Here is a 24919-nt window from a genome sequence, read left to right as displayed (position 1 = left end):
CCCGTGACCACTGCAAATGGTAGTGATTGCTATTCAGCACCAGCCAATGACAGACACATAGGAATATGAAACCACTGACGCTGGTTCTGATTTTGCCAGACAAAGGCAGAAATATAGACCTTTTTTTGGTGACATTTAACAATTTCAAATGATGGCCCCAAAAAAGGAAAAACTTGTGTATTTTTAAACTACCCTATATGTAAAATAAACGCATAAGTTCAACTCAGTACACATTAATGAAAAAGGATGCCTAAACTCTAAGTAGCTTCCAAATAGGATAACCTGACTGCTCCAATTTTAAATGGCAAGAGGTGGTGCACTTACACATACTGTGGCACCAACAGGATACAGTGTCCTGTTCAAAACTACGGCTACGATGCCCTGCTTCTGAAGGTAAGTGTCTGCTAAGGAATGCCAAGTCCAGAGTCAGTCTATGCTTCCCTTTCCTCTGCTTTGGGGCCCCACCAACTCCCAAGCCGCCTCCCAGACCTGTCTATTCTTAGCACAATCACTGCAATGGAAATGCAAGGTGCTGTTTGTCATGAGACACTAATGAGAGTCCAACCCTCATTTCTGACATTGTTGAAAATATACTTTTTTTCTATGCCACAGACTTTTATCTACTCACAATCCCCCCTAAATACCACATCACATGATTTATATCATCTGTTTAGTAAATTTCTACTTCCAGAAACCACAGTATATTTTGATGAAGAAAATAAAGCAAAAGATTAACCAAATTACCCATCTCTATCATCTCTTTTGCTGAAATATCCAATAGGTTTGGAATTTTTTTCCATATAAATCATCCAACGAGCTTGATGGAACCCTAATACTTCAACTGTTAGGAAGTCCTAAGTGCCTCGAGTCCATTGATTTGGAGAGAAGAATACTAACTCTGACAATGGCCTCATAAGACCCTTTATCCACTTCCAAGATTATGGAAAAAATGCTCATCCTCTGAGCAACTTCCTCAATACCCTTCAGACATGGTGGATTTGTGTGTGGACCTACTACCATCCTACTTGGATAGCACACAAAGAAATCACCTTTGTCCCGTGGAGAGAATGGAATGCTCCCCCAGAGGACTGTGGGCAGTCACCATCTGCACAGCTTCTTTGTGAGCCAGGGCTAGAGAGGAGCGAACCACGCACATTTGAGATGGGAGTTGAAGGAAGATGTAAAAAAGGGAAATCTGACTGAGCACGCTGTGCAGAGGAACAGCTGCTGATTCATGTAAATTCAGGAGGACTTCTATGGAATGGGATGGAAATGAACCACAAATTGTGTTCCTGGGTAGAGAGAGCTCCAAGGCAATGGGGGGTGAATAGCTGTGGGACGGGTACTTCCTCAGCCCTGGGGTGGGAGGTTATCTCGGGCTCCAGGAGGCATGGGCTCTTTATTTAGTTCTGACAGAATGCAGATAAGAGGAAAATAGCCTCTTCAGGAAGAAAGAAAAAAAGAAAGGAAGGAAAAACATAACTGTTCCTGTATAAGCATCTTACAGGAGCACCAAGCCAACTTGGCCATCCACGAGACCGTGCTCCAAACACGCATTGCCATGGAGGAAGGCCTGGTGAGCAGGAGGTGCGGGCACAGAGTCTGAGGGAGGCAGGATGTGCAAGCGATCACATTTCCTCCCAAGGAGAGCCAGGCCTCTGCTGACTTCCTGCACACCCCCTCCTGCCATCCTGCGAGCTGCTGCCCAAGCCAGGGAACCCTGAGGCTTTCAGGAGCTTTTATCGTATTAGAAGCATTTTTCTCATCATAACCGAGACCTTTAGTATTGCATTAAAAAGATGGTTAATTTTCTTAAGCTTCCTTTTAAACACAGAAATAGGATTAGAAGGATAACACGCTCAGATGCAAGCCCATTATTTGATTATGTCTAAACCTAATCCTGCCTTCACCTTGGCCTGCAGAGTCTCCATTTTGGGGTTTATTGGTTGATAATGCCAGGGCTGTCAGATACTATTACTTGGGTAGTATCTGTTGCTACGTGCTCTTTCTTCTACTATCAAATGCTGAAGGTTTGAAATTGAATTATAAGATAAGTTCTGAAAACCTTGCCATCTTTTGGACCCTTGTACCTGTTTTCAAGGGGGGAAATAATGGTGTAGGCCCCCAGAGAATGGGATCTGTCTTTAGAAAAATTCACTTCCAATAATGGTTCAGTGAACAGCCTTATAACTAATCTTCCTCCCCACGAGCAAGCTTTCTATTTTTTCTTACTATGAAGGAGGAGGAAAAGTGGTACTGATGTTAATAAAAAGATCAGGAGAAGCAGCTACAGGTGACCATTTTCTATGCGATTACTTTTCCTATTATACTAAAATTATCTGTCGCATCATCTCCCTGAGGGTTAGTCTTGTGGATACGCAGTGACTAACACAGTTCCTGACCCAAAGCTATTGCATAGTAAATGCTGTATCCACCTCTGGTTTACATGGAGGAGGGCACTGCATCTCCTTGGTTCTCTAACAGAGATGTAGAAGTCATTTACCCATGAGACAGGCTGGTGATGAATCTAAGAGCACACACAGAGCCCACCCCCCACCCCCTAGCTCACATCTCCCCTCCCCAGCCCAGCAGCATGCAAGTCTCTTTACCTGTCGCAGTGGTTGCATTTAAAGGGCTTTGCACCTGTGTGTTTCCTGTAGTGCCTTGTGAGCTCGTCGCTTCGTGCAAAACGCCACTCGCATCCTTCCCACGAGCACTTGTAAGGCTTCTCACCTGCAAGGAGAGAAGGAAGGGCCCCGGTCAGCAACAAAACGCCTTGCGTCTGAGCTGGTTCTGCTGTGCCCGGTGGTCAGTCTTGGAAAGGGCTGTTTAAATCATTCTTGAAAGATTAGGTTTCCTAACACAGCCTGTCATTTTTTTTTAAACATCTCCTGGTGTTTGGAGCCTTTTTTTTTTTTAACCTTCAAAAATGGTTTCACAAGATCCTCAAATCTGAAGTTGTCACATCAGTTCCCAGAGTCAGAGCACTTCCTTCGACTGGCGAGGGATCAATTTTTATTTATTTTCTACTCCCTGGAGCACTCTGACCCCCACAGTCCAAGCAGAAAGGAAATGTGCTATTTTCATCTGAACCACAAATGCTTCTAATTCTATTTTTCTTCAGAACCTACAGTAATTTACCATTTCAAGCTTTTTAGTCTCCTGTCTCCCCTTGCCTCCCACCACAAACAGTAGCCAGGTGGCTGACTGACAAGGCAAAGAGCCCAGGTCTCCCAGAACCACTGTAAATGGGAGCGGACGCACAGTCAGGAGAAAGGACTACAGCACGAGAGTAAAACAGAAGCCTCTAGACAATTGCTGGCATTTATGGAAAATACTGTCCTAAAGGTCCTACTTAGGAAGCCCATAAGTTAATGACTCCAGAACACTCCTATTAGAGAGCAATATACATTATCACAAAATATTTTAAAAGCCAATTTGTAGAGCAAGGTTTTAGCCACGGGGAAGCTGCTTATGAGATGAAATCGGAGCCCTTGTGCTCCAGCGACCTTTTCCTACAGGAGGAATATGTAAAAGAAAGCACTGGACTTTGCCTTAGATCCCCTTTAAAAGAAAAACACAACTCATCACGTCTGTTACCAAACATGACAAATGTTTACCCTCCCAACTGTATGGTGGACTGGTTCTAATTCAGCAGAGAAAGAATCTGTAAAACCCCATGAAATCAGGAAGCACTAAGAGGCAGGGAAGCACAGTGGTTAACAGCCAGAAGTCAACCTTCCCCATCGCACTTTCCAGTTCTTCAGTAGTTACTAAGTCTATCTGAGTTTCTGGTTTTTAAAGAGATAATGAGACTGTGTACCTTGGAAAGGATAAGTCAGCATATATACTAGGGTGCTTCAAAAAGTTCACAGAAAGAATTAATTAAAAGAAAGGCTGACTTTGGTTCAACGAAAAAACAGATTAAGTATTTTGATTCAAAACAATTTGAGGGTCAGTGTTGTGCAGCAGGTTAAAACACCACTTGCGACACTGAATCCCATATTGGAGTGCCTGGTTCGAGTTCCAGCTGTTCTGCTTTTGATCCAGCGCCCTGCTAATGCACCTGGAAAAGTAGTAAATAACAGCCCAAGTACTTGGTTTCCTACCACCTGTGTTGGAGACCCAGATGGAGTTCCTGGCCCCTGATTTTGTCCTGGCCCAGACCTAGTTGTTGAAGCCACCTGGGGAGTGAAACAGTGGATGGAAGATAATTCATTCTAATTCTCTCTCTCTCTCTCTCTCTCTTTCTCAAATAAAAAATAAATCTTTAAAAATTTTTTGAAATCCACATATAGTTTTTTCATAATATGCATTTTCCAGGAACTTTTTGAAGACCCTTTGTATGTATAAATTTCAATTTTTTGCACTAAAATAGACTTTTCATTCAATTTAGCATGAGGGTTTTCAAGTACCCTCAGCTGTTATTATATATTAACTTGAATGGCAGCTGGCACATATATGATTCACATAATAGGTGAAATACTATAAACCACCAAAGTCACAATTTCAGGATACATAAGTGCCAAGTACTATGGCTGTCCCATTATTTCTCCATTTTTAACAGCTGAGTCTTCATCAGGCAGCCCTTAAGAAGACATGATCCAGTTATTATACTTGACCTACTTTATTCCTTTCACCTTTCCCCGTCCCTTCAAACCTGACTACAAAGCTTTCTCGATTCTTTATTTGTATCACCTAGAATCAAACCAAACATGCTTGAAATTTTTATTTCATTAAATCGGTGCCCTAGTGAGCCTCTGCTCTGTAAGACACATATTGAAGAGGAACGAGACACATAGGTCTTTCTTTAAAGGGAACCAAGAGGACATGAAGGAGGGCTGGAAGCACAGGAGGAAACCCATTCATTTTTGGAAACTAGGGGAAAAATATGAATCACTGAGCTGTGATAAAAGTTCACCTTCTGGCTCCTTAAAACCAAAAGTTTAGAAAAGATGCACCTGCTAAAGAGAAGATAGCTGAGCAGGGGGGGGAGGGGGTTTCACATAAACTCTGGAGTCAGCACTCTTGGGACCTTGCCAAGATCATTGCAGACACTTGGCCTCAGTGTCTTTATCTGCTAAATGGGGTGAGCTTATTAACAAATCCGTGTTTAATGTGAGGTTTAAATAAATCAGCATACATAAGATACAATCTTTGAATCTGGCACATAGCTGGTGTTTGATTAATCTCAGCTCCCTTTTTAGCCCATGTAGCTGTGAAGGCTGCTGGAGAGACAGGGCTAACCAGCTGTCAATAAAATTTTCAGAGCTCATGGCTCAGACAGCCATGCAGCCACTCTAGATAGCCTTAATACTGGAAAACTGAGAACATTTTAAAATTTTGTTTGTGAACAACCACAGATCAAGAAAGATGGGGGGTGGGAGGGAGGGAGGGAGGGAGAGAGAGAGAGAGAGAGAGAGAGAGAGAGAGAGAGAGAATGAGAATAAAAGAGACATAGAACTTCTATCTGCTGGTTCATTCCCCAAATACCCACAACAGCCAGGACTGGGCCATGTTTAAGCCAGGAGCCAGGAACTTCATCTGTGTCTCCCCCATGGGTGGCAGGCACTCAAGTACCTGAGACATTATCTGCTGCCTACCAGGGTGCTCATTCAAGAAACTGGATAGAAAGCAGAGGCAAGACTCCCAGGTACTCCGATATGGGATACAAGTGTCCCAAGCAGTGGCTTAACCCATTGCACCACAACACCCAAGGCAGCATTTTAAAGCTTAAATATTTTCTCAGTGTGTTGAATGTTCTTGCCGTTTGTTCTCAGTGAGTGGGAGACTGAAGGGGAAGTTACAGACCCCGGAGCCCTCCTGGAGGGACTTCTCCACATCATTTCCTCAATGCTATTGATCGCCCACAAAGCCCTGTTATTTCAAGGGGAAATTTGACACAAACAAAAAGAGAATGAGGTCCCTAAGACTGAAGAAATTCCAAATATCCTCCAACCTCAGAGGCCTTCCAGTGTAAGTCAAACTGCACATTCCTGGCACCTTAGGGGAACCAAACACACCCCATAGGCAACATAGCACCCAGGAAACCCCAGGGTCTACAGCAACAAGCTGAGACATCCAGTTCCCAAAAATCAATTTCACAATCGAACAGATCCATCCATCATAGGCAACCCCTTTCTGAAGGACACAGGAAGGACACAGAAAATAACGGAGATGGAAGCAGGTGTCTTTGGACATCTTTCTTCATTTCAAACCAGTTGCTTTTCCCTCTGCTGAATTCTTTTGGCTGGTTTTGTTCCATTTTGATAAATAATATCACAGACTTAGTTATTTCCCAGGAAATGATGTTGACGCTTAGTTAATTCTCAGCACACACCAACTGCCCCATCCGGAAGCAGTTTCAGGGTGCTTCTAGTGGCTGTGTGCACTAGAAAGAAACTGCAGTGAGCTTGACATGTCTCTGAACCTGATCATCTCACACTGTCTCCTGCCTGGGGCCAGGTGCTCGACAGAATAATGCCACAGACATGCCTGTATGTGCCCTGATATCTCAGCAAAGCTGTATTTATAGGGATTCATCAAGCTATTTTGCAGTATCTGATAGTTTACCTTCCAGTTGCCGATTCTATAAATATCCACTAATAAGACATCGAAAAAAAATCAAGAAAGAATTCAGCTAAATGAAGGAGCAGTGTGTGAAACAGGCAGAGGTCAGAAATTGGAGGAGCAGGAAAAAACATAAAGAGAATTTGATATTTAGGGCACAAGAAGAGTGGGGTTAGCTGGCCTCATTTCCAGGCTCCGTACCCATGTCCATAAACCACCCTCCCTGGCAGGACAAGGCAGTAAAGTTCTCCTTGTATTTTCAGCACAGCAAGAGTGTCTCTGCAAGACAACACCCATGGTGTGATCTGGGGGCGGGGCCACTGCTAGCCACAAGCTTTCCTCCTAGGAGCTTACATGAAGACTTCTGCTTGTTTTATAAGAGGCATGGGTTTCTTTCTTTATAAAAGCAAAAAAAAAAAAGTTTTTTCTTTATTAAAAAAAGATGGAGGGATGGAGAGAGAAGTTCAGTAACTAGGTTTCCCGCAAAATCATCTGTCTCCTTCACTCTACTCGTTCACCCTCCCTGCTTCTCCTTTCTCCACTCCCCATACTCATGGGGATAAAACAGAAAATGCCAGACCTCTGTATAACACTATGCCAAATCACACCTGGAATAATGCACACCATTCAGCTCACTGCACCTCGAGAGTGAACGAAAATGTTCAAGAGAGACCAAGTCGAGACAGGCAGAAGAAAGAGAAAAATTGAAACAATGGGAGTCAAGTCCAGAAGGGGTGTGTGACCGCGGCCAAGCACGCCCTAAAGGCAGATGAGGCCGCTTGGCTGTGCCCGCGCACCTCATGGTGCTCCAAGTGGAACGTGCTCTTCAGAGCCTCCTACATTTTAGGGCAAATATCAAGAACCACTTTTCCAGTCTGGCAATAACACCGGGAAACTTGTTTCCCCAGGGGAATACACGCCACCGCCTCAGAGGTGACAGTACATGTAATCAGGTGTAAATAGATTTATAGCCAGATGAGGGCTCTTTGAGAGAGGTGAGGGTGCTTGAGAAACATGACTGACATTTAGCGAGGTTGAATCGTGGCAACAACTCATGCTCTCCACAAAATGGATTTCAGATGGAATGTTGCCTGAGCCAGTGCAGAATAAGTCTCCTTACCTCATGATCATCAGCTTGGGTTGATCAACAAACACTATCATAAATATTTTTTTAGCGTATACCTCCAAAATGTATAGATCTGTTCACAAATTACATAAATATTGTAAGGTCCTAGAATATTATAAAAATGCATTCAACAGACCAATGGAAAAAGAGGGCAAATTAAATATAAGCAGAAGCTATACATTTTTTGTTCTCGCACTCAAAAAAACTATAAGTTACATATAAATAGAAGCCACACATTTTTTCCGGCACTCAAAAAGGCTGTGTTATACAATTGTATCTCGGAAGCCACGGCCCTGCGGGATAAATGAGAATGGCTTTGCTCCCAGCCCTGTCTCCCTGGTCCCAGTGCCTCCATTCTTGGCCCCTGTGGTCTACTTTCCCTGCAGCTTTGAAAGTGCAAATCACAGCCTGGATGTCCCTCACAGTCTCCTTTAATCTATCTATTTCCATATTCCTATTTCCTTTGACATCCCCTGGATTTTATTTTATGCAATTACTATCATTATTCTGCAAAGGGTTCTTCAGGCTTCATCAGATGTCAAAAATGCACACCACAGTCAAAAGGTTAAGGTGAAACTGAAATGCAATTGTTCTGATGACTCCCGTCATTCTCAGGATGCAAGTCCAAAGCCCTTAAATTCCTGGAGAAGAGAGGCTACGTGATCTGACTTCCACCACCTTTTCATTCTGCTCCTTGATTCAACACCTTGCTGCCCTACCTCGAACACATCTACCTCAGGCCCTTTGTACTTGCTACTCCTCCCTCTGCCTGGAACACTCTTGCTTTCTCACTTCCTTTAGCTCTCTGATGACGTGACTCCTCTCAGATACTTTTACTGTCTTCTGTAGAAAAGCAGAAGCTGTCACTTTCTCCATAGCACTTAATCACTGTGGACTTCGATTGCAGGTTGTTGACATTTATTACGGTCTGCTTCCCGCACGAGAGCATACGCTGCGTGCAGGCCCTTGTTTGGCTCGCCTTGATACCAGCAGCTCCAACACAGTACCTGCCCCAGGCTTATTGAACACATTGAGAGAACTGAAAAGAGCACCTTGACGTCTGCCACAAAGACCTGAGTACCGGGAGAGGAATGGCACAGCCCAGCGATTTCCAGTCCTGCGCCTTCCCTCTAGGGAGCCGGCTTATGAGCAGAAATGTCTGATTGTTTACACCTGATACTCCTCTTCGACGGGGACTACAGTGTGTCCTTCTACAATGAACTGGGGATTCTTCTGCCATCAAAGACCATCTCCACTTCATCCCTACCTGCCAGGCTCTGAAGAAGGAAGACTCCACAACTCTTCCTGTAGCTCTCATCTCGCACCTCATGCCTCAGCCTCCTCAGCAACATCCCCTTTGGGAAGTAAAGTGCCTCACTTTATGGAAATCATTTGTAAAGGTTTTCTCTGAGTATGTATTTGAGAGAGCATAACCTGTATATGGAATGTGCTGTGCTATACATGTGCCTCTAAAACACAGATTGCCATATAAAATATGAACATGCAGCAGAATCTTGGATTCAAAGTTTCAAAGTGCCTTGAAAACACACATGGCTACTACAAATTCTCTGCATCCGATTTCTGATCTGCAAAATTTCACATTCTTAACTCAAGTCCTAAAACAATTAGGGCTTTGACATGTCCAGGTTTCTGTCGAAAGTAATTGTACCTGTTTATTTTATTTTAAAAAACATGGTTACTAGCCATTTGGGTGTGTTAAAGTCCTAGTCCCATCAAGATCTGGATCAAGAACTTGGAATCCTTCCAGCCCAGGAAATGGAAACACAACCTGGAAAGGAGGAAGAATACTTTGAAATGGGTTTATGCTGCTGCCCAGCACATCCAGAGGAAATCAGTGAAGACCCATCAGTTGCTTTCTCACCACACTCAGCAGTACCTGGGGAATAAAGATATTGTGGAGAGAAAATGTCACTGAGTTTCCCAACACTAGGAGCAGAGGAACCAAAAAGCATTACTCCATATTGTGGCAGTGCCTACTCAAGGTGTAGGGACTACTACCACTGAAAAATAGAAAGTTATGGGCTCTGCTTTGGAAAAGTGCCTGACCTTCTCTTAGATTCCAGTTGAACCGTAAATATATATTTTTTAATTCAAGGATTTTGGCTTAGCTAAATAGAAAATAAGACAAGGTTTTATTTTCCAAATTTCAAGAGCATTTATAAGAGCTACTACATAAAATAAAACATGGACTCGCTGATTTATGTTTCATGTCAATTTTTCATTCATTCAGGACTTGCACATCCAAAGGCCCACTAGCTGCTGGGACTTGAGTTGCTGAATTTATACAAAGTACCCGATCCTTCACAGGGCATACAAACATTTACACTGTTCCTGCCTTTCTTCCTGCCTTCCTTCTTTTACTCTTGAAACAATGATAAAACAATGACCATCCTAGACTAGGTTAACTTTTCATAGCCCAAATCACCACCTAAAAATAGCTGCTCAAAGGTCTGTAATCTAAACTTACAGCATATCCTCAGTGAGGTACAGCTCCTATTCCAGCAAGTGAAAAGGGGTGGGGCTGTTGACAACTTCATCATCCAGTACAGTAGCCACTGGTCACATGTGGCCATGAGCACTTGAAATGTTGCTCAAGTAATACTTTGCTCAAGTAAAAAGAACTGAACTTTTTAATTACCTGTGATTAATTAAAATTTAAAATCTAAAGAAGTATAAAATATTTTATACTTATTAAATATTTTTAAAGTAATTAATTTTTTTTTTTTTTTTTGACAGGCAGAGTGGACAGTGAGAGAGAGAGACAGAGAGAAAGGTCTTCCTTTGCCGTTGGTTCACCCTCCAATGGCTGCCGCGGCCGGCGCGCTGCGGCCGGCGCACCACGCTGATCCGATGGCAGGAGCCAGGAGCCAGGTGCTTTTCCTAGTCTCCCATGGGGTGCAGGGCCCAAGCACCTGGGCCATCCTCCACTGCACTCCCTGGCCACAGCAGAGGGCTGGCCTGGAAGAGGGGCAACCGGGACAGAATCCGGCGCCCCGACCGGGACTAGAACCCGGTGTGCCGGCGCCGCTAGGCGGAGGATTAGCCTAGTGAGCCGCGGCGCCGGCCAGTAATTAATTTATTTTTAAAAGAAACAGATGAACAGAGAGGACTGTTCATCCCTGGTTCACTCCCCAGATGCCCACAGTGGTCCCCAGCTAGAGCTGAAGCCAAGAGCCAGGAATTCAGTACAGATCTCCCATGTGGGTAACAGGGATCCAATTACTTGAGCCATCATCACTGCCTCCCAGGGTTTGTATTAACAGGAAGCTGGAATCAGGGGCTAGAGCCAGGTACTCTGATATGCAATTCAGTTATCTTAACCACTAGGCTAAATACCTGCTCCAAAAGATATTTTATACTCTTGTTTGGTTGGACTTCATTTAACTCTCACTACTGGAAATTTAGCATATGGGTTGAAATATGCTGTATGTATTTAATATACATTGGATTTCAAAGAGAACATAAAAAATGTGGGATATATCTCATTAATTTTTCCATATTTATTTTACATTGAAATGCTCAAATTTTGATGTATTAGCTTCTGTAAAATATATCATTAAAAGTAATGTTATCTGCTTCTTACTTTTTAAAAATTAGGTTATTAGCAAATTTTAAATTATATTTTACAGATGTGGCTTGTATATATTTTTACTTTGGACAGCACTGGTTTAAATTATGTTTTCTACATAGAAACTCCACCACCAATTCAAGCCTTGGGGCTCCTCCTTCCCATATTTTCCTCCAGGCTCAGTCCATGGACTTGCATCTAGTGTTTCCATTTCCACATTTCCTTTTATGGAAAAAGCACTTTCCTAGACTCAGAATCTCAGAGTGACCCTGAGCTGCAGGAAAGCCAGTGGGGGAACGATGTGGTAGCCAAGTCCAGTTGCTCTACCTTTATGGAGTCTCTCATCTCCACCTTTCTCTTTATTCCCATCACTATCATCGTGACTGTCTGGAAACCACGACTCCACCAAATGCAACCACAGCCCTCCTCTGTTCTGAGGGTTCCCTTCCCTGTGGCTGTTTCAGGATCGCCTCACCCATTTGCTAAAAATTCAGATTCCAAGTTCACATCTCAGATCTTTCATGTCAGAATCTGCTTTTAGAATCTCTATGCATGGGTTCAGCAATCTGAGGAATTAACATGTAAGGCAAGATATGAAAGAGATGAATTTAACTAGGTGCAGAGTGAAGAAGTCTAGCAGGGTTAAAGAACAGCAAATACGAAAGTACTGAGAATAGCAGCTTCTTAAAACATAGTGAAGAGCCATGCATGTGGCCTGGTCAGTAGACATCTGTGTCCCAAATCAGAGATCCTGGGTGTGGGTCCTGGCTCTGGCTCCTGATCCCACCTTCCTGCTAATGCAGACACAGGAGGCAGCTCAAATAATTGGGTTCCTGCCTCTCAGAAACCTGGATCACATCCTTGGTTTCCAGCTTTCAACTGTCCCAGCCAAGGCCATTGTGGGCATTTGGGGAATGAACCAGTGGATGGCAGCACACATTCTCTCTCTAATATACAAACAAATATAAAAATCACAAATGGCAAGCAAATCAAATAAACCTTCTCTGATTCCACACTCCATCTCCAAACTTAATAATACATTTGGAATCCCTCTCTCTCTAGCTGGGATGTGAATTTCATGAAGGCAGCAGACAGCTTTGACTTGTTCTCCACAGAGGGTACCACAGACTTAATCCATATTAGAAGCTCAGACAATATTCTTCCATCACCTATAAAAGTGCCATAGGAAACACAAAGCAATTTCTATCTTGAAATAGTTCTCTTCCCTCGTGGTCATCTCTCTTGCCATAGCAATCCTCTAGTATGTTGGTGCTCAAACTTCAGCTTGTTTTGGACTCCCCCGAATGGCTTGATAAAAGACAGGACCTCACCCTGAGAGTTTCTGATTTAACAGGTCTCATTCACTGGGGGGGGGGGAGGGGGGTGTCAAAGAATATGCACCTCTCGCAGATTCCCAGATGATGCAGATGCTGTTGTTCCAGACACCATGCATAAAGAACAACTGCTCTAATGGGAAAAAATAGACTTGTCTCAAAACATGGGTTATTCTGGTTCTGGCTCTCCACATAATAGCAATGTGGTCTTGGAGAGCCGATCAATTCCTTTAAGACTTACAATTTTAACTATGTGAAGAAGGAACAAAATTTTTAAAAGCCCATCCCACTTTCATCGTAGCTATAAGGATTCAAAAGACATGGACCACAGAAGTGATTTTCCAGTGAAAAATTCCCAAATGAATGTAAATTGTAATTATAAGGGCAATGGTATTACAATGGAGCTTGCAGGATACAAGAAGCCAGGGGGAACTAAGGGAATGGAGACATCTGTCCCCTGGGGGAGTAGGAGATGGGGAGGACACAAGGGCTTCTCTATGACACTTGAACTGGATCCCAAGCAATGCTCTGACTCCCTTCATGAGCCCATCTGCCTCGTGAAGCATGGCCAGGGAAACACACAGGACCAAGCAAATCCTGCAGAGCCATGTTCCATCCTCAACAATTGTTACATTTCTCTGAAGTGTTCCTTTGGATGCAAAGTGTTAGATTCTTGGTGAATCTGAAATGCTGAAAGAAGACTGGGTTGGTTGTGAAAATTAGCAATCAGCCAAGATACTTAAAGAAGTTTAGCTGTTGAAAACTGTAGATTTCTTGCAATGCGGCATTCCAATATATGGTGTTTAGTATTGTTTCATGTTTCCCATAAACCAAGGCATAACATAAAATTCTCAAAGTCAGGGCTGGCATTGGAGTATAGCATGTAAAACTGCCACAAATTCTCAAAGTCAGGGCTGGCATTGGAGTATAGCATGTAAAACTGCCACCTGTGAAGCCAGCATCCCATGTGGGCACTGGTTCGAGTCCTGGCTGCTCCACTTCTGATCCAGCTCTCTGTTTATGGCCTGGGAAGAGCAGAGGAAGATAGCCAGAGTATTTGGGCTCCTACCCCCAATGTGGGAGACCTGGACGAGGCTCCCGACTCCTGGCTTTGGCCTGGTCCAGCCTTGGACCATCAAATGGAAGATCTCTCTGTGTGTCTGCCTCTCCCTCTCTCTGTAACTCCATCTTTAAATAAAGAAATAAATCTTTAATAAAGTTTAGATCCTCAAATTCAAGTTTCTCTTTAAAAAGGTGTAGAGTGTTCTACTTTCTAGTAGACTGAGAGAAGTATAACTAACACCATCCCTATTCAACCAAAGCAAGCAAAACCTCACACCTCTTAAGATAGATATTACAGTAATTCTCAAAAGATTGTGGACTCACTTTAGAATTTACACCTCAACAACATTCTTACCTATACTACATTTTCTCAAGTTTTGAAACAGGTAAGAACGACCACTTGAAGAAACTACATGTCTTTTTAGCAACAGAGTTAATGTTTTCCTACACTTTTGTCTTATTTTTATTCTTTCTATTGTTCAACATTAATTTTAAAAATTATTTCATCAGCTTTTGTTAGATATAAATCCAAAGAAATTTCATGTCAGCTTGGAAATGTAAATATATTTTAGTGATTACTAAAATAAATTATAGTTAAAATAAAATTCAAAGCTAGATTTTTACTAAATTTGAGGAGAAAAGTTAATAAAACATTCATCTTTTCTTTCCAAGATAATAACTATACCATGTAAATTTATTTGAAATTAACTTGTAGGACATATCCTCCATTTAGCAGTGTAAGTTAAGTTCCCTCAAATTATTATGTGTAAGTTAAGTTCCCTAAAATTCAATATGATATATGTAGGTAGAAATTTTATTGTTAAAAAATACACATTTTAAACTCACCTTTGGTTTTTGCATTCAGATGTAACAATAGCCATCTTGCAGAGCACATATAAAGAAACAGCCTCTTTTTATTAGAACAATGATCAAACTATTAATTTTTGAATCATGTTAAGAAAAAGAGAAGAAAATTACTGTCACTATAAATAACATTTCCCACTACGACTAATGCCAAAGGCGTGACCAAGCTGCTCCACAAGGGACGATACCACTAAAGCAGGAGTACATTCTTTCATAGTAAACAACAGACATCAGGAAACTGCCCCTAAAGATCGAACTGATTTCAGACGTTGGCAACTTACGTATAGAATTCCAAACTAAGGAACCTATTCTTGCAGGGAGGGTGGCTGAAGAAAAAGGATAACTGTGGGGCACACAGCTTTGAGAGCTGCTGACCCTATATGACCCCTCTACTGAGGAGGTCTTCAGAGGGCTGGGGACAATATGGGAGGACTGGATGCCTAGGAACCATGGAAAACGGAGAAGCATGGAGGGTGAGTACAGCTAGGGAGAGGAAGGAAGACCAAAGCAAGCTTCCTCAGAGCAGGGACCCATGGTCACCCATCAGTGGGCACATAACATATTAGCTGACAACGCCTAATTTGTTGTCCTGGATATATTGATTTTTTTTTCTTTTTGCTAACTAAAAATTGGAAAACCGAAAACAGAGTCATTTACTGTCAGGATCAAATGTTAACTTCCTGATATATGAACATTTAAAACTACATGGCCAATGGTATAAAAAAAACCATAGGAGAGGATAATCCAAAAACCACCCAAGATCTGCTTTGGGGAGCTACAAAACGATTAGCTTCAGCATCTTGAATTTGTTCTGATTAAGCTAATGATAACATTAATTGTTATTCCCTAATTATATAAATGCAGATGGTGGAGAATTGGTCTACACATATCAACAGATCATAGGGTAAATTGCCCTAAAATTCAAAAACAAAAGATGTAGCCGTATCTTCAGGAAGCCCAAGTAGAATAATTCATGTACAGATAATGGAGAAAAGGGCCTTCCCCTAGATGGCTACCACTGAAGTTGAATAGACATAGATCCAGTTGCCTAGAGATTTTTTGAGGCAAATATCGAATTAGAGAAGGTTTTAAAACATCAATATGTCTACATAATTCTCTTCCAATGTCATCAAATATTTTATTCAGAGACTGAATCTCCTCATTAGATAAAGCAACCCAAATATGTGCCTTCCTCAAGTACAAATTCTAAGGAAAATAATCCAAAAAGAACATCGAAGCTTCTTATTTTGAAAATGGCAACCTAGGACAGGCACTGTTCACATACGACTGCTTACATATTTAGGAAACATGGTCATGGACCTGTGTCACCTGCCTTTCTGCCCTTCTCATCCAGTGGGCCTGACATAAACCCTCTACTCTCCCACAGCCCTAAAAGCCCTCCCCAGCCTTTCCCATTTTGGGGATGACTGACACCACATCTCCAAGTATTTCGCCTCCTCAGAAAACTACAGCCGGTCTAAGCTTTCAGTCTTTGGCCGCTTAGTTACTCTTACCTGTAGATTTTCATCATTTGATGTCTTGATCCCTTGTCTTGCCTTCCTCCATCCACATTAGCTGGAAAGTGCTTTTAACACTGGCTCATCCTCCATCTCCAATTCAATAAACACTGATTAGGTCTCCAACGTGCAGGCGGACACTAGCCTAAAGGCTTCAAATTTCCCTTTGTTTATCGTCCACAAAGTCCAGCACGGGCTCAGGCGCACTGAGTGCACTCAATATGAGGTTTGTTCATTAAAATGCCAGTGAGCAATCAAAACTCAATAGTACAGAAGTCTTTGTTACCACCTTGCTTTCTATACTCATAAGCCCTAATATGCATTATCTCCAAACTACACCTCTCTGTCCACACTGAGCAGGCAAAGTCGAATGTTTGTCTTTTAAGATGTATTTATTTATTTGAAAGGCACAGGTCTGGCATTACGGAGCACTAGTTTAAACTGCCACCTGCAATGCTGGTATACCATATGAGTCCCAGTTCAGTCCAGCTGTTCCACTCTGATCTAGCTCCCTGCCAACACACCTGGGAAAGCAGTGGAAAATGGACCAAGTGCTTGAGCCTCTGACACTCATATGGGAATATGGGAGACCCAGATGGAGTTCTAGGCTTCCAGCTTTGGCCTGGCCCAGTCCCAGCTGTTGTGTCCATTTGGGGAGTGAACCAGCTCATGGAAGATCTCTCTTTATCTCTGCATCTATCCTGCTCTCTGTGTAAGCATAACTTTTCAATAAATAAAATTAATTTTTAAAAAAGAAACAGTGACAGAGAGAAGGGGAGAGACAGAGAAGAGAGATGTCGCTCCCCCTCTTCATGGAGGAATGACACTAAACCCTGCCTAGGCTTCCTATCCGAGTCAGGGCACCATTATGTCGCTCCCCCTCTTCATGGAGGAACGACACAGGATCCTGCGCTGTTCTTTCGTCTGCTCGGCCCTCCCCGGGTTTGCTGCTGGTTCTTCCCGGGTTGGCTACCGTCCCTTCCACCTCCGTGGAAGGGCGGTTCCCCCTGCCACTTTCCCCACTTCCGCGGGGGAGCGGCACACCGCCGGCCGGCTCTGTCGGGGGCTGCTCAGGTGTTCCTTCAGATGTTCCTTCAGATAGATGTTCCTGGTGCATGTTGTCTCTCTCCTCCTTTATAGTCCTCTTCCTCCAATCCCAACTCTGCTACCCACACGCCGAGTACGCTGCTCTCCTCCAATCAGGAGCAGGTCCTGCAGCTTGTCAAGTTGGTGAGAGGCAGCTGGGTAGAAGCTGTTTCCTCCTCTCCCAGCGCCATATTGTGGGAGAGCAGATGCATAGAATAAGTCTTAATTCCAGTAACTTAGTCTAGTCCGAGTTGCTCCCAGTTGCTCCCCACGAAAGAGAGAGATCTTCCATCCATTGCCTCATTTCTCAAATGGCTGCAACAGCCAGGGCTGAATGAGGCTGAAGCCAGAAGCCAGGAACTCTCTATCCTGCTGTCCTATATGGGTTGCAGAAGCCCAAGGACTTGGGTTATCATCCACTGCCTTCCCAGGCACACTAGCAGAGGGCTGGACCAGAAGTAGAGAAGCCAAGTGCTGAACCAGCATACTGATATGGGATGCCAGCATCACAAGCAGCAGCTTAACCCACAGCACTATAAAGCCAGTGCCTCCACAAAGTCAAATTACTAAGACTTCTGGCTTACTTCACTGACAGTAAAAATACAGTCCCTATAGTATAATAAGTTGAATTCCAAATTGGCTCTAATGTTCACATGGCTAGTTATTAAAGCTAAAAAGAAAAAGGCTTCTACATTAGAGAACTTCTCAGGTGAGAGCACAGGGCCCAATATGTTTGATAAACCAGTGCATACAACACACGGAGGAGGAATTCCAGAAGATATGAGCTGCCTTGAAACTTGGAGGATGCCACGAACAAAGGCAGTGAGCATTTCAGGGAGAAGGACAAGCACATGCCAAAGTTCAGATACAAGAGATAACAACTTACCATCATAGAGGCAAAGGATAAATGTACAAGGAAGAATCTCAACAATCAATTAAACAGGTGGCAGCAGTCATATCCTCAAGCGCATTGACGACAAACTACCCTATGAAGAAACTGGTTGCCCTGAGGCTGCACCCAAACCTGTGCCTATTTGTACTCTCAAAGCTGGGCACAACACATGGCCCTATTATTCCAAAAAGCATATCCTCTCAGAAGTGACTGATCAAGTTGGATGTTCCTTCCTTCTTCCTTCATCCTCTTTCTACTGCTCCCTAATAGAAATAATTAGCAAGAAAAAATGATTGAAGTTGCCACAGAAACCACTCTAACACACACACACACACACACAAAACCTCTCCCCTTGCCTACCAATCTACAAACAATTCAGCACAGACATATTGACACCTACATATGTAGAAACACCTCCAGAAGTCTGTCAGCCTACATACCTCTAACCTCAGACAGGCTTAATTTTGTCTGTGCTAAGCCCACAGCTACAAAATACTTTGTCTTTATTGTTCTAATGAAGAATAAAGGCATCCTGGGAGGCAAATGTCAATACAATGTGACTTTACACTCTGGAGGGGCTTGCTCTCTCAAGTTATTCATTTCCCAGTCTCTTCATATTATTCCAATAAAGTAACAGTCTCATGAAACAAAAATGTAAATTAAGATCCCATTCAGAACTTCTGCTATCCCACAGGAATCTAGTTTTCATGCAGTTACTTTGATTTTGCAACGTTATCACAAAATAGCAAAATAGAATGTATTAGGATCTCTCCTTCGCCATGTCATGCCTTTAGAATTTCAGCACACTTTCAAAGTGTTTGAAGTTAAAATGTGTGCATCACAAGCTAGAACAAAACTATTCTTAAAACCCAAAGCAGAGCTGCAACTTCCAGTTGTCCCCTGTATTTGTTCTGCCTTTTCTCTGTAGTAAGGGTACTCATAAATGTATTTGAGTTCATGGCCAGCAGAATAAAGACTACATTTTCCAGCTCTTTTGCAGTTGCTTGTCAATATATGACTAAGTTCTAACTGATGAGATGTGAGCAGAAGTGACAAGTGCAATTTTGAACTGTAGTTTCAAAGACTGGGACAACTCTTCCCCTCCCCATTTTCAAAAGCAATCCAAGAAAACCAGGTTCCTGGAAAGCAGGCCTGGTGATGGCCACGTGGAATTGAGAGGACCTGGGCAATTCCTTAGGAATAGAGACCCTAGGCAGTGGGGTCAGAGAGGGTCAGGGGATGGGAGCCAATAGAACAGAAGGAGTTTGGGCTTCTGACAGCCTCTCAGAGCAGAGCTGCCCATGAGCCTGGATTTTATTTTAAAAAAAGAAAGGAAAAAACTTATATCTTTAAGCTTCATTAGCTAGTAGTCTCTGTCACAAAGCTTCATTTATGGCCTAATTAATTGCAAGGGGAACAGAAATGAACAAAAGACAATTACATATTTCCAAATGGTCAATAACTGCAAGACAGATATTATTTCACACATCAATCTCATTTTGTTTCAGCAAGGTTGCTGAGGTTCCTGGAAATGGTATCTCACATATATGGGTACAGTGTGGTAAACACACACACACACACACACACAACTCACAATCAGAGAGCCTAGATTCCTACTATAACTATTTACCCCATGTTCATAGTGGTTACATTCTCTTGGATTCTCACTTTCATCCTCTGGAAAATGTGTCCAATCCTTCTTTGGTATTGGCTTCAGAGGGATATTGGGAAGGGTAGAAACAGACAGTAAGTCAAAGCACTCTACAGGAAAAGTATTTATTAAAATATTCCCCATGAAAAATCCCTCTTCGTATAACTTGACTCATACCAGCATCCAGTATCGGGGTATACCTTCCTAGGTAAATAAAGGGCCTGCAATCATCCGTTTCTGGCTGAGACAGTGCTAAGGTATTAAAAGCAGACCACCTCCTGAGGCTGCTGTTTCATTTATTCATCAGAGATAAGACTCCAAGCCTTATCTCCCTGACTTGCAATGTGTTATTCATCAGAAAGCCAAAGTGTTTGGATCAAACAGCACAAACTCAATACCACATGTTGAAAAACAACCCAAAGCACCCTGTTCCACTAAAATTTGGTGCATATCTGACTGCATTGCAAATCTCATCCACTGAAACACTGGGCTTTTCTACTGGCTATACAGGTAAACAAACCTGATGCAACATATATACTGTCCTTCCTCTCACGGGTACATTTACAGAAAACAAAATGTGGGAGAAGCACAAAACATTATCCATAAACAAGCTAAACAATAAATCTATCTTTGGAGAGAAGAAACCTGAACTGATCATCCTGGGCCAACACCTGTCGTCCAGTTCTACCTGTCTTCAGTGTGGGTAGTGTTTTACAAACACGGGGAAAAGGATGTTGGCTATAATTTATTGAGCATCCACTCTGGAGAGGCCGGTGCTTCATGTGTATTCTATCCTTCAGTATTCTCAATAGTTCCATGAGACACAAGTGTCTATCCTAGATGAGGAAACTGAGGATCGGAGAAAGTATGCCATCCCTTACGTTCATCAGCTTGTAAATTCATCCAGACAAGACTCAAACCCAGGTGGTCTCACCCTCGAAGTAGTCAACTCTGCCACTTATTTAAGTGCCAACAATTAAAATAGAACAAATGCTCACATTATTTCTGTAAGCATTTTTCAGATAAAACAAGTGTTTCAACAGGAAATAATGTAATATATACAAGCAAAATTGGCATTTTAAGATTTGATTATTGTTTATAGCCCATGTCTATACTCTTGAGAAACAGTGGTTTTTCTATTTACTGTTTGTTGACTTCTTTATTTAGTGGAGGGTTAAACTCATGATTATAAAGTAAATTGAAAGTATGTCATTGCAAAAATTAAAAGAAAAATAAGAAAGGAAGGAGGAGGGATGGAGAATGGGAGCAAGTGAGGAAGGTGGGTTAGACTGGGAAGTATCATTATGTTCTTAAAACTGTATATATGAAATACATGATGCTAGTTCCCCTTATATAAAATTTTAAAATTAAAAAATAAATAAGTAAGCAAAGGAATGGAACCTGTTTAGACTAGAGGCCACAGCGTGATCTACAACTTGCTCAGCTTCCCCCAGGGCCTGTGGCATCATCCTTAGCTCACAGAGAGGTCACTCGCTGGAGAACCTTAGTGTGGGTGGGCCCTCCAGTTTTCACAGAGGAAAACAACCTCTATAACTTGTCCAGTGTTTTTCATTTCATTCCCTTCACTTCCTTAAGAAACATCTATGCTGCCTAACACAGCTCTAGATAAACTAAAAATGGAAACCCTTGAGGCTGACAGCAAACCAAGGCGTTCATTCCTGCCACACACCTTGTGCTGCCAGTGAGACCTGTAGAAGGGTAGAATCATGATGGGTCAGTATAGGGCTTCTTCTCCAACTCCATCACTGGAATGGGAATTGTTTACATCTATGCCATATTCTTCCCCACTAGTCCAGGAGCAGGACAAAGAAGGGGATAGGAGTGTGTGCCCTACAAGGACAGAAGGATACAATGTGACTATAGAACAGTCACAGGTCAGACCACACAAGGACTTACACAGCTGCATGGGCCAGTGTGGTAGCCACTTGCACAGGTAGTCCCTGAGCACTGGAAATTGAGCAATCTGAATGGAGATGTGTCCCAAGTGTAAAACACACATTGGATTTCAACAACTACAAGATGAAAAAAAGAAGCAAAAGAATGTAAAGTCACTCATCAATAGTTGATTTTATGTTAACATGATAATATTTCAGATATATTTAACTAGCTAAAATACAGTATCAAAATTAATTAGCATAATTAATTTTAAATTATGGTTGCTAGAAAATTCTAAATTATATATGTGGCTCACATTATATTTCTATTGGAAAGTATTTTTCTAGATCATGTTTAAGAATTTGAACATAGGCGCTGGCGTGGTGGCTCACTAGGTTAATCCAACTGCAGCGCCGGCATCTCATATGGGCGCTGAGTTCTAGTCCCAGGTGCTCCTCTTCCAGTCCAGCTCTCTGCTGTGGCCTGGGAAGGCAGTGGAGGATGGCCCAAGTGCTTGGACCCCTGCACCCATATGGGAGACCAGGAGGAAGCACCTGGCTCCTGGCTTCTGATCGGTGTAGCTCTGGCCGTAGCGGCCATTTGGGGAGTGAACCAATGGAAGGAAGACCTTTCTCTCCGTCTCTCTCTCTCACTGTCTATAACTCTACCTGTCAAATAAATAAATAAATAAAATCTTAAAAAAAAGAATTTGAACATAAAGTCAACCATTGTGAGGTTTTAAGCAGAAGCACGTTTTATAAGAATTGAGCTTTAAAAATATCACTCTGGTGGGGCTCTTGGGATGCTGCTATCCCATATCAGAGTACCTGGTGCCAGCCCAGCTGCTCTGCATTCCCAATCCAGCATTCCTGCACCTGGGAGGCAGCAGATGTTAGCCCAAGCACTCGGGTTCCTGACACCCATACAGGAGACCTGGATGGAGTTCCATACTCCTGGCTTTGGCCTCACTAGCTCTGGTTGTTGTATTTGGAGAGTGAACCAACAAATGGAAGATATCTGTTTCTGCCTCTGTCTCTGTTTCTCCCCACCATGCCCCACTTCGAAATAAATAAATAAAATTTAAAAAAAATTATGAGCATCACCCTGGCTACCAAATGGAGAATGGGCCGAAGAGGACAATGAGCAGACCAGCGTGGAGGCCCTACCAACTCCCAGGAGAGAGAAGATGATGGCTGGACCTTGGATGACACACTCATAGCAGTAGAGATGGAGGGAAGTGGCCAAGTACAAAACATTCAGGAAGCAGTGCCCCAAAGAGATGGAAGCTGGTTGGAAGTATGCGCACCAAGGATATCTTGAGGGTGCTACGGTAAGCAGAGCGGATGTATCCATCCTCTAGTATTTTCACTTCTATGGAAAATGTGGTCAAATCTAGTAGCTTGTCTGTGTGAAGCTCGGCTATAAGATGTGGCAATCACAGATGCTCTGAGAACCTGGGATCCAGCACATGCTGTTCCAAAATGCTCTCCTTCTCAAGTGCTCCCAGAGCAAGGGCCTCAACATTCTGCCAAGAAGCACTTCGGGAAGCAAAGACCAGGAAATGAGCTGAAAGCACAGCAAATGGTCTGGGCTGGGGTGGCAAGGTGGGGGCAGGGTCTTTCCAGCAGCACCCTCTTCCTGGCTTCCTCCCTAGGAAAGCCGAACACAACACTGCAAGGCAGCCAGCTCCGGAGTGCGACTCACACTTGTGAACAGGCATCCCCGAGCCCTCCTAGGCTTCCATTTTCTCATCCTGAAGATGGGAACATCACCACCTACCTTACAAGGATTCAACGGGTGCCCCACAGATGGGGAATGTGCCAGAACGGCTGTTATCACTGAAGATTTCTCCTCCATTTCAGCCCGTGAGTGCCCGCTCCACCCCCTAAAGCCGAGGCACTGGGTGTAAATGGAACCTAGCTGCTTCTCACCTCGCACAGCAGAAAGCAGGACAAATCCCGTGGAAAGCCAAGCGGGCCTTTCCAGTGTTAAGAGCACAGAGAACTCACACCAGCCGGCGGCAGCTGTGCCATCAGGGGCCTGCTCTTTCCAGGGCAAGCATTATCATGAATAATTAAAGCAAAGCTCTGCTTATCAAAATAAATGAACAAAGGAAGCCGCTTACATAGCAGCCGCCCCCACCCTCCCCCAACTTCTTCTTCGTTGTTTTTTTGGTTTTGTTTTTGTTTTTTAATCGTTTTGGGGGCAGCTCGTGCTCCTTCCATCTGATCATCTTCAGAGGCCGCCCTATCAATTTGAGTAAATTAGCAGGCTTCTCTTCCATATGGAGCTGGGGCCATAAATCACAAATATGAGTGTGTGTAAAATTATATAGCATAGGCCCAGTGTAATAATAAACACATTTATATTTTATAACTGCTGTTTTCTCCACATTCAAGCAGCCTCATTGCCTGGGCCCTGGAGGTTCCCAAGTACTCCCCACTGGCTCCTATGCGGCAGGCTCGCTGTGTGCGCAGTTTTCTCCTCCCCCCCTTGTCACGGAGCGCTCTCTGCCAAATGCCAGCCGGCTTCTCTTTGTGCTGCAGCAAGCAGCCAAGGAACCACTGCACTCGAAGCCGTCTGCAGCCGAATACAGGCGCAAAGGAGCAGGTGACCTTCCGAACCATGCCAACACGGGCCCTTGACCCAGTGGCCTCGCCATCTAAATCACCCAACTGAAAAGACCTAGGTTTGCACAGTGTGAATGTGTTTACACAAAGACTTAATGCCTTAATAGAGCAAAAGCTGTTCACTTAATTTTAATTATTGCTGTTTTCTCCTCACCACAGATTTTTAAAAATGTTTAGCAGTGGGCTGGTGGTAACTGATCCCATAAACTGTGCCTACAGCCCTTTCAGCTCACACAATGATAGTACTAGGAAACAGACAGGAAAAGTTTCCCTGGGCTGGAAAGCCTCCTCTCCAGCCCCTGTCCCTGGCTTTGCTCATTAGGCATTCTTTTTGTAGAAGATGCACACCAAGAAAAACCACAGAAAATCTAAAAGGTCTGGTTGTTGGGCTTGAGGGTGCAGGGGAGGGGGCATGGTGGGCACTGTGGCACAGTGAGTTAAGCCACTGCTTGGTGTGCCTGCATCCCACAGTAGAGTGCCTTGGGTTCAGGTCTTGCCTCCATTTCCAAGTCAGCTTCCTGCTAATGTGCATCCTGGGAAGGCAGCAGCTGATGGCTCAGGTGCTTGAGTCACTGCCACCCATGCTGGAGATCTGGATGGAGTTCTCGGCTCCTAGCTTCAACCTTGTCCACCCTGGCTGTCACTGTGGATACCTGAGAGTGAACCACAGGATAGAAAATATCTCTCTCTCTCCTCTGCTCT

At 43.3% G+C, this 24919-nt stretch overlaps 1 protein-coding gene across 5 annotated transcripts in view; it reads right to left on the bottom strand.

Moving 5' to 3' along the window:
- Window positions 1-24919, bottom strand: part of KLF7 (KLF transcription factor 7) — a 98470-nt gene that overhangs the window by 11731 nt on the left and 61820 nt on the right. For all 5 annotated transcript variants that reach the window (XM_051848248.2, XM_002712596.5, XM_070070306.1 and 2 more), the window contains exon 3: window positions 2610-2733. In XM_051848248.2, coding sequence (XP_051704208.1) covers window positions 2610-2733 — 124 coding nt within the window. The remainder of the gene's footprint in view (window positions 1-2609; window positions 2734-24919) is intronic.

The sequence above is a fragment of the Oryctolagus cuniculus genome, chromosome 3, assembly GCF_964237555.1.
Source record: "Oryctolagus cuniculus chromosome 3, mOryCun1.1, whole genome shotgun sequence".
In the NCBI taxonomy this organism is placed as follows: domain Eukaryota; kingdom Metazoa; phylum Chordata; class Mammalia; order Lagomorpha; family Leporidae; genus Oryctolagus; species Oryctolagus cuniculus.
This window is presented reverse-complemented; position numbering and strand designations above follow the sequence as displayed.